Raw genomic sequence first — 11,387 nt, forward strand, 5'->3', positions numbered from 1 at the left:
CTCAGTCATGTCCAACTCTTTGCAACCCCATGGACTGTAGCACGCCAGGCTTCCCTGTCCATTACCAACCCCCAGAGCTTGCCCAAATTTATGCCCATTGAGTTGGTGATGCCATCCAACCATCTCATTCTCTGTCATCCCCTTCTCCTCCTGCCTTCAATCTTTTCCAGCGTCAGTGTCTTTTCCAATGAGTCAGTTCTTCGCATCAGGTGGCCAAAGTATTGGAGTTTCAGCTTCACCATCAGTCTTTCCAACGAATATTCAGGACTGATTTCCTTTTGGATTGACTGGTTTGATATCCTTGCAGTCCGAGGGACTCTCAAGAGTCTTCTCCAACACCACAGTTCAAAAGCATCAATTCTTCAGTGCTCAGCTTTCTTTATGGTCCAACTCTCACATCCATACATGACTACTGGAAAAACCATAGCCTTGACCAGACAGACTGTTGGAGGCAAAGTAATGTCTCTGCTTTTGAATATGCTGTCTATGTTGGTCATAGCTTTTCTTCCAAGGAGCAAGCATCTTTTAATTTCATGACTGCAGTCACCATCTGCAGTGATTTTGGAGCCCCCAAAAATAAAAGTCTGTCACTGTTTTCATTGTTTCCCCATCTATTTGCCATGAAGTGACAGGACTTAGTTTTCTGAATGTTGAGTTTTCAATCAACATTTTCACTGTCCTCTTTCACTTTCATCAAGAGGCTCTTTAGATCCTTTTCACTTTCTGCCTTAAGAGTGATGTCATTGTGTATCTGAGGTTATCGATATTTCTCCTGGCAATCTTGATTCCAGCTTGTGCTTCATCCAGCCCAGCATTTCACATGATGTACTCTGCATATAAGTTAAATAAGCAGGGTGACAATATACAGCACTGACATACTCCTTTCCCAATTTGGAACCAGTCTGTTGTTCCATGTCCAGTTCTAACTGTTGTTTCTTGATCTGCATACAGATTTCTCAGGAAGCAGGTCAGGTGGTCTGGTATTCCCATCTCTTGGAGAATTTTCCACAGTTTGTTGTGATCTGCACTGTCAAAGGCTTTGGCATAGTCAATAAAGCAGAAGTAGATGCTTTTCTGGGACTCTCTTGCTTTTTCAGTGATCCAGTGGATGTTGGCAATTTGATCTCAGGTTCTTCTGCCTTTTCTAAACCCAGTTTGAACATCTGGAAGTTCACGATTCATGTACTGTTGAAGCCTGGCTTGGAGAATTTTGAGCATTACTTTGCTAGAATGTGAGATGAGTGCAACGTGCGGTAGTTTGAACATTCTTTGGCATCGCCTTTCTTAGGGACTGGAATGAAAACTGACCTTTTCCAGTCCTGTGGCCACTGCTGAGTTTTCCAAATTTGCTGGCATATTGAGTACAGCACTTCCACAGCATCATCTTTTAGGATTTGAAACAGTTCAACTGGAATTCCATCACCTCCATTAACATCAATATATAAATGGGTTATATTTTAAACTTGTGTTATAAATTTGGGTATTTGGAATTTAGAATTCATTCTCCATCGCAGTAGCTCTCTATAGGATATAGTATTATATTATATAAATAACTACAAGATAGGATGGGGCATAGTAGATATCTATGGGATTATTGGGCTTCCCTGGTGGCTCAGATGGTAAAGAATCTGTTTGCAATGCAGGAGACTCAGGTTTGACTCAGGTGTGTGGGGAATATCCTCTGGAGAGGAGAATGCCTACCCACTCCAGTATTCTTCTCTGGAGAAAACCAGGGACAGAGGAGCCTGGTAGGCTACAGTCCATGGGGTCATAAAGAGGGAGATATGACTGAGCAACTTAATAGGATTATCAGCCTAGCACTCCTTCTTTCTCCTGGGAATGTCCATTGTGCCCTATGGCTATTGGTGAGCTGCCATTTTCTACTTCATTTTGACCAGTCAGATGACCCCAAACAGATACTTGGCCCAGTAATGGACATATGACCTGAAATTTTAAAATTCAGAACTTAAAATATCTTAAAACCAACTTTTTTGTTGGTTGAAGATCTAAGTTATAAATTACAGAACCATAGCAGTCATGTTTCCCATAGTCTTCAGTGATAAGATGAGGGTAACACAAAGAGGAGGAGAGAGGAGAAGTGAAGCAAGACCTGGAGGCAGTGGCACCCCTTACATCTGTTGTTCCTGCGGTTGAGCTGCATACCTGCCCTTCTTCTTATCTAGTGATCAACCACGCTATGAATATCATGACCTAATTCACTTTCTTCCTTCCTTCTGCTAGTGCAAGCTGAGTATTTGTCAACTGCAGTCAAAAGAAGTCTGATCAGTACACACAGAAAATAGTACTGATGAGGTGGCTTCTCAGGCCAACTCAGAGAAGTTTATCACAGAGTGCTAATTCTAGTGCCATTGAAAACCTTGATCCCTGAGCCTGGGTATCCTGGGGTCCATAAGACTGAACCTCTCCTTACCAAAATATCACTAAGCCCCACCTTCTTCTTACCTCCTCCCTCACACCCTACACATCCTTACCTAGAAAAGGACCATCAGTAAGGGAAAGAAAGCTGGTGAAAAAGCACATGCGACTCTCTGTGAGGAAGAGTGCAGCAGCATTAAGACGAGGCTCTGGTGACTCCTGCAGCCCAGGAGAGAGATGGTCCCAAGAACAGGAAGGAGTTGGCTCAGGCAGAGGTACTTGTATACAGCAATGTTCTTTTCTAATCCAAGTGTACCCACATAAGGAAATGCCTGTCCTATAATATCTGCCCTACAGGTCAAGGGTTCATCTTGCAAGTAAAACTGTTTTATTTTGGCCATCAGGTAAATTAAGCAAAACCTCATACAAAGGGAAAGGTACAATTTTATAACCACTGGTTTTCAGAAAATGAATTTGGTTGGGATTTCACAAAGAGAGAATAGCACTGAAAGAAAAATACAGTCAGGACAAAAGGATGCAGAATGTCCTGCATCATCCTGAAAAATAGAAAATAAGATGTTTCCCTCCCCAAAACTACTACATTCAAAAGCATTTGTGGGTATGTGCGTATGTTGAGGAATAAGAATGTAGCACAAAGATTAAAAATAACCATCGCGTAGGACCTACCATTATAGAACACAGACAAGAATGAAAGGGTGGTTAAACTAAATGAATGTGAATAGCATCATCCTTTTTATCCAACATAAACTGGCAATTAAAAAGATATTTTAAAAAGATTCATAATAAACCATGAAGAATGACTCAGACTATGAAAGAGATGAAGTACTGTGTTTAAATTCTGATCATTTAGAGAATGTTTGCTCCAAGGGAAAAGCTGTAAAAGTGATATCAAAATTTTTAAAGTAATTTTCCTTTATTCTTACTATGAAAATAATATACATTCATTAATGGAAAATGTAAAAGTGGCAAATAGGAAAAAAGAAAAGGACAAATAATCCATAAATCCACCATCCAGTAATAGATATCTTGTGTTGCATAGTAAATATCTTTCAGCCTCTTTCCAATGCATATGGACATATTTTTAACAAAAGAATTTATTATATGCTGTTTCTTTTTTTACTTAAAATGAGATTATATTTTCAAATAATAAACTTTACATTTTTCTTTGCTTAACTCTTTAAAATAATCTTTGTTCTAATAAATCAGAGGCATCCACATTTGCCCTGGAAAGATCTAGGACTGTTTTGAATATAAAGAAAAATAAAGTGTTAGTGATTAACTTCTGAATAACAATAAATTCCTTTAGTCCTGCTGCTGCTGCTGTTTACTCGCTAAATTGTGTCCAACTCTTTGTGACTCCATGGACTGTAGCCCGCCAGGCTCCTCTGTACATGGGATTTCCCAGGCAAGAATACTGGAGTGGGTTGCCATTTCCTTCTCCAGGGTACTTTCCCAACCCAGGGCTCGAACCTTCATCTCCTGTTTGGCAGCAGATTCTTTACCACTGAGCCACCTGGGAAGTCCTCTTTAGTCCTGGGTCAGATGCTTTTATTGAAAGTCAGGAGCTGTTAAGAAATAAAAGGGCTAAATTTCTTAAACTTTGGGAGTCAGTGGGCCAGCTACAGGACCACTATGTTCTGGGATGAGGTACCCCTACCACAGTGGCTACTACCAGCCTAAGTCAGGGGACAGGGGAGGATGAGCTTGACATGGGGATCTATAGTGCTAAGGAGAGCCAAAATGGAAATGAGTCTGTAAGCAGATCCCTCAGGTCTTCAATGAACCAAGTGGATTAGTCAAAAATTCACTAGTAGCAAGCACAGAAGTTGGATAAAGGATGAGGTGAGCAAGAACAAAGACCCACATGTAGATCTGGGAGACTCACTCCCCCACCACCAAAATACCATATAACTTCAGTCCCTCCTGCACACACAGATAACACAAGGAAAAGGAGAGGGTAGAGCAGGTAGGACTCAGAAGAGTGGGCGCTGTTATGAAAGAGACTATTTTAATCTAAAACAAACTGTTTAAACTCAGAGATAGAAAAATCCTTTGGCATGTTTGAATTTTTCTCTAGTAACCAACAATTGAAAAACCTTTAGGATCAGTTTTAGAAAACAAATTTTATATATGTATCTTGCTTACATGAAAATTTCTAATTCTGCTACTGACTAGATAGTAAATATATTTCCACATCATTGATCTACTATCACATCATCTTAAATGATCACACAGTATTACAACTTGAAATGCTTTTTAAAGTACAAGTTAAGACACAACTACTGAGCTTGTACACTCTAAAATCTGTGCCCTACAAGAAGAGAAGCCCATGTATTGCAACTAGAGATTCCCTTGCACCACCACAAGAGAAGGCCCGCACCCTGCAATGAAGACCCAGCACAGCCACATTTTTTTTTTAAGTATAAGTTAAGAAATTAGAATGTCTCTTTAAACTGTGACTATCATTTGTCCCTATACTAACTAAAAATTTTCTAAGTACCTGTTATTCATGTAACTGTCATTACCAGTACATTCCTGGTAATTCATGTACTACATCTAGGAAGAGTACATGTTTAGCTCCCATTTTTAAGTTCTTTACCATTCTAATCAAAGCCTAATGCTTTATAATCCTCCAATCTTACCTCTACAGAGGTGACCAAACATGCTTCAATGTCATCCTGCTGTATCAGGACCAGGGCTGTGCATGTGCAGAAACACAGATGGACTTAGAGATTTATTATGCCAAACCAATTAAGTCAGGAAGACAAAGATAAAAACCACACAATATCACTTATATATGGAATCAAAAATAGGACACAAATGAACATTTCTATGAAACAGACTCATAGAGTACAGACTTGTTGTTGCCAAGGCGGAGGGCGCTGTGGGGAAGGAAGGATTGGGAATTTGGGATTAGCCAGATGCAAACCATTATATACAAGATAGACAACCAACAAGGTCCCACTGTATAGCACAGGGAACTATATGCAATATCATGTAATAAATCAAAATGGAAAAGAATTTGAAAAAATAAATATATGTAAAACTGAGTCACTTTTCTGTACAGCAGAAATTAACATAATATTGTAAATCAACTATATATAATTTAATAAAAAATTTTTTTTAAGGGTCAGGACTGTGAAAATCAGCTCTGGAGTTATTATGGATTTGCATTATCCTGTAGTCCTTTACCTTAGGGTCTTTTTAAAATATAAAATAGAGGCCCCCAGCCTGCAATGCCTTTTGTGTTTGTGTGTGTGTCCTTTCTATCTGCTCATTTGTTCATTTCTTTGATAAACATTATTTGAGCACCAACTGTGTTCTTATAACTTACCCTGAGGTTTGCTCTTCTCACTTCTTATTACTGACCAAAAAAGCTCTTTAAATTCTCTTCTCTTTCCTCTCCATATAACCAAACATTTAAAATGCACAAAAGAAAAGTTAAAAGCTTTTGACTGAGGGTCTAAGTTGTTAAAGTAGAAGAATGGAGGCTTGCTGAAAGGGGAAGCATTTATGGATTTCAACAGAGGCAGGCTGCTACATGTGGTTACTAAAGAGCTTTCTTTATTTTCTTTGCCTTTTTATCCTGAGTGTGTGTTGGAGATGTGAGAAGATGGGATTGATGGATAGAGAAAATCTGTGTAACTCTAGCTTGGTCCTTAGTGGTGTGAAGAACTCTAAAGACTTCCAGGTTAGTCCACAAGAAAACTGCTGATTAAGTATAGGAAGAACATACAGCACATTAGAAAACTCATCTCTTATTTTCTAATAAGCATACCAATGATATTCTAGTGCCTTGAAACTGGATTCTCCTCTGAATGTGAAGTACCTTGAATACATATGAACTCCTTGTTCAAATAGCACAATAGAATATAAGTCTGAAGAGCATCATAGAAAGTTCTTTCTTTCCCCCGCCCAAATGGTTTTCTGTAAAAATTCTTAAAACTATCAAGTTCCCGACCCTACAATTATCACCACATTTTAATTTTTCTTCCTTTTTCCCCTTTCTCTTTCTGTTTTTTTCCTATAATGGGGGTGGCAGGGGAGACGAGTAAAATACCCAAGCTCTTTAATTTAGGGCTCAGGCAGGAGAGAGAAGTAATTGAAATTACAAATATATAAAATTAACCTGAGTGAGTCCTTAAAACTCTTTACGTATCACCATGGAGACCAGAGCATGAACTGTCTCCATGGAAACTTGAGTGAATTTTTTTGGCTCATCACTTACTGCTGATGCTGCTAAATCACGTGAGTCGTGTCCGACTCTGTATGACCCCATAGATGGCAGCTCACCAGGCTCCTCCATCCCTGGGATTCTCCAGGCAAGAATACTGGAGTGGGTTGCCATTTCCTTCTCCAATGCATGAAAGTGAAAAGTGAAAGTGAAGTTGCTCAGTCACGACCGACTCTTGGAGACCCCATGGACTGTAGCCCAACAGGCTCCTCTGGGCATCGGATTCTCCAGGCAAGAGTACTGGAGTGGGTTGCCATTGCCTTCTCCCATCACTTACCACCAGATGTCAATTTGGCCAATGAAAAAGAGATACATATAACAAATAAATACATAAATAAGAACTAGCCTCAAACTAGAGAATTAAGGGCAAATCTAGTTGTCCTGGTTCTTAGTATTCAATTATTCCGATGAGTGGGAAGATATCCCAAGAGAAAACTTCCCCTCAACTCATAATTTCCAATGGAAATATCTGATGATATAGCTCCATAAATGCTATAGGAATGAATAGAGAAAGATAATTTCTAGAAAAAATCTTTTTCATTCAGAAGCATCAAGGTGTAATGCAAGTGATATGCCTCTCTATTCACCACTCCAACTGCAAGAAGACAAGACTCCTATACAATTTCTTATAGTAGTGGACCAGTAATGGACCAGAAACACTTTTAGCAACCATTCTGGGTATTTCAGTTTATCATGTCTATTATACACAACTGTTTTTAATGTGTAGTGAAGTCAAACAGACTTGCATTACATTCTGCATAAAGAGGAACACGGGAATCACTTAAATGTTTATTGAGAGGTACTTCAGAATTTCTCCCAGTTAGATCCTATTTTGCAAACCTATAGGCACAGTTCCTTCGTTGATCAAATACTCAATTGAGAGGTCACCAAATGATTATTTTATTTTATATTTTATTTTATGCCACACCATGAAACATGCAGAATCTTAGTTCCCTGACCAGGGATTAAACATGTGGCCCCTGTAGTGGAAACAAGGAGTCTTAACCACTGAACCACTATTGACATACCCTCAAATGGTGTATTTTAGATAGTAGGTGTTCATCAATTAAATAATCACTAACATAAGTTTAAAACTCAATAAAAGTTTTTTTAAAATTCAATAAAAGTTTTAATATACAACAAAATAAGTCAAAAGAAAGCAAACAGTGATGACCAAAATACATAAAAACAAAATGGTCAATGACATTGATTCATCTAGAAATTTATATAATTTGAACTTTATATATAGTTTTTTTAGGACAGATCTTGGTGAATGGATGTGGAAGGAAAACAAGGATGCCAGCAGCACAGCCAGCTCAGAGAAATGCAAGTGTTTCTCAGATTTGACAGTTGATTCTCATTATTTGAGGCCATTATGTTTTAAAAAGTCACAAACAATTAGAAAATACTGAATCATTGTTCCTAGGGGAAATACAGGATTAGGTTCCTATCAGCCTCAGGTCACATTTTCATCAACTAATCAATATGTGACCCAGTTTTATGTGTGTCCCTGTTTAAACACATCTTGTTTAATATATATTGTTGACTCATTAACATTGAAATTACAGCCAATAGCACTGTAACTCAAGTCTGAATGAAGTTTATGTAACACACATACTTTCTTCATGAGGCACATCATAGTCTTCTTACACTAGACAGCACTTCAGCACTATGTTTGGGGGCCACCTGAACAATGATATCACCAACAAAAAGTACACAAATGCAAAAACATGGCACTAAGTAGACAGTGAAAAGAATACTTGTTTACAGGAAGAGGAGCTAAAACAAGAAGGCAGAGTGCCTGACATCAACTGAGACTATGTGTGTGGGATGATTCAAATTTTTTGCCTCTCAGCACATGTCCATAAATGACCATGAAAGCACTGCAAGTAATGATTGGGGTTACATATAAATTTTTGCAAGTAGAGGAATTTGCAAATACAGAATCTACAAGTAATGAGATCAACTATATTTACCAACTATAGAGAACCTCTTCTATTTCCCTCTGACACTGCTTCTTACTATTACATTGCTCTTGTCTATTCTCTTTTGTGTACCTATAGAACCCCTATTCTTCCTTCTAAACCTTGCTCAGAAAACCCTATGCACACTAACCACCCCCTCCTATTACATTTGCCTCTTACACTCATCTCTATTTTGCACAAATCAAATTATACTGAATTTACTGACATTCTACTTTATTGGCCAATGAAATTCACTGAGGTCAGTGATCATGTCCTAATACATGTATATAATCTTTGCTGTGTTTACCATGTGCTAGGCTATCTGTCAAAAGATGCTTCACATATAATACCTTGTTTAATCTTATAATAACACTATCAACCCCATTTTACAGTTGCAGAAACAGAGGCCTAGAATAGTCATGTCACTTACCACATCACAAGCTGCAGAACTGGTATTGAAACCTAAAAATCCAAGCTTTTAATCATTATATTATGCTAAATAAATATGTTACTATGTATGATTGACTCCTTAATATGCACAGGCATGGTATTAAATGCTTTATATAAATTATCTCATTGAACCACTTTATCCATCTCTGTATCTCCAACACATAGCAAAGTCCATGACACAAAAATATTTGTTAGGTTGAACTGATTTCTTCCTGCTCCCAAACCTTCTTTCTAAAACCAACATGAGAACTCTCTACAGCTCCAGCAGTGATCAGAATGACTTTCAATGTTACATCACCCTTTTCTCCCACCAAGATCCTCGTCCTCTTTCTCATACATATTCTTCTGTGTTTTGCTACTGATGTCTGTGATGACCACAAGGAAAGTCTTCAAAGCAAAAGAAGTACAGAAGGGAGCAGAAGCACTGTCCACTTGAAAAATGTCTTTTTCTTTAACAACAATTTCTGGCAGTGATTTACATTATGACCTAAATCCTTATGGAGTAACAAAATCATGGAAGAGTTAAGAGTTTTGCTTGAGGCCTGTGGGGTAACCCCTCTATGAGGTTAAAGAGGATTTTTCTGCTTCTCAGTGTAGGTTTTGATTTCAAATTAACATAACCTGTCATAGTCAGTTCAAAGTAGGCAGAGTTGGTTTTAGGGATAAGAAGTAAAAGTAAGGGAGAGAGCCCATGGGAAAGGGAGTAGGCTATAGAAAATTTGCAAGACAGAAACAACAGGATTCACATACATTACATGAAAGAACGGATCAAGGAGCATTTAGCCTTGGGCTAGAGTCAAAATTATTTTCTTTCAAAGGTGAAAGTATAAAGAGAACAAGATATGAAATTTCATTTCAGATCTTCCTCTTCCCCAGAATATTCCAAATAATCTAAAAACAATAATTCTCAAAAATACAGCCAGGAAAATTGACCCAAAGGACAGAATTCTAAATGCTCTAAAAGGCCTCATTTTTTCTCCCAATTATATGTATCATGTTTTTGCTACTGGACACTGTCATATTTAATAAACAGCAGAATCTCTTAGTGAATTCCAAGCCCAAAACATAATGCAGGGAAGTAAACGTTTCCTGAGGTCAGGCAGGAAGTCAAAATTACCAGAGAAAGGAGTAGACTCATCTTAAAGAGTAGCCAGTGTTCAACTCCCCAGTACATTCATAGTTGCCAGAAAGAATAAAATTCTTTGCTGCCAAGGCTTTCAACTTTTCAAAAGAAGACACAATCCTCTATTTCCATGTGAAATGTCCTGGTTTTAAATGTGGTCAATTAATTTAAAAGAAAAATGTAAACACAGTGCACATCAAATAAACTGTGTTTGCTGGTTTACCCAGTCGGGGGCACAGGAAATATTTTAGGGACCTCTTTCAAATCACTCATTGTGTTTCACTGCCCCCAAGAAATGGAAGTCCTGGAGGCCATCCTCTGAACAGACATCTCCTCCTGTGCCTTGGTCTCCTAACAGACTCTGCCATGATTTCCTGGCCTCTGCAGATACCCTCCACCTCCACTCTCTGTGTGGGTGATCTGTGACCTCTGGCAGACAGGGTCTGGTGACAGCTGGTCTCCATGTGTACTAGGGAGCTGCTCTTGGAGGCCTCTTCTATCTCGTCTGCCCTGCCCAAACTCTCAATCCTACACTCTCCATTTCTCCTTTGAAGATCTGTTTCCCTTTATTTTCTCTCTTCTGATTTCTCTCTTGAATGATGTTTTTCTTTCTTTATCTACTCTTCTTTTCCTCTTTTCTTATTTTCCTATTTATTTCATGCTCTTCACCATCATCCTCTCTTACCTTTCCTCTCCCGTCCCCCATCCCTTCCCTTCTTCTCCATCTCCCAGCACCTAGGAACCCGAAGAGAGCTCGCTCACCAGGAATACACCAATACTGGCTTCGAGTATTTCTTGTGATGGGAGCGGAGGGTTAGGGAGCCCTTGCGCTCCATTAAGTCCGTGGGTCCGAGTTCCAACCAGTATTGTCCATGGCTGCACCATTCCTGGCAGGAACTGTCAGAGCTATCCATGGCGGCCCTCCTGACACAGACCTCGAAGGATTTCTCTCTCTATCCTACTCCGTGTGCTGACACAATCCAAGATTCGGCGTCTCTCATCTCCTAAGCAACCTGGGGCGGGGTCAATGGAAGGGCGGGGCCAATAGAGAGGCCGATCCCTCAAACTTAACAGTCCTGGTTTCCTAGACAGTGTACGGAACTACTGATTAGGAATAAACTACACCCCCCAGAGTGCAGTGAGAGAAGGGAGCAGGCTACCTACAGCTTGGGAGGAACAACTGCATCCTGGGATATGTAGTTCCACCCTCCTAACAGCC

General features: G+C 39.2%; 1 protein-coding gene across 1 annotated transcript in view; it reads right to left on the bottom strand.

Moving 5' to 3' along the window:
- CFAP95 (cilia and flagella associated protein 95) overlaps positions 1-11,145 on the bottom strand; it is an 86,993-nt gene extending 75,848 nt beyond the window's left edge. Inside the window, exon 1 of the mRNA XM_043486984.1 lies at positions 10,931-11,145. Within this exon, the coding sequence (XP_043342919.1) occupies positions 10,931-11,082 (152 nt within the window). The 5' untranslated portion in view covers positions 11,083-11,145. The remainder of the gene's footprint in view (positions 1-10,930) is intronic.
- Between the last annotated feature and the right edge of the window lie 242 nt (positions 11,146-11,387).

Source organism: Cervus canadensis, chromosome 14 (assembly GCF_019320065.1).
Source record: "Cervus canadensis isolate Bull #8, Minnesota chromosome 14, ASM1932006v1, whole genome shotgun sequence".
Taxonomy (NCBI): domain Eukaryota; kingdom Metazoa; phylum Chordata; class Mammalia; order Artiodactyla; family Cervidae; genus Cervus; species Cervus canadensis.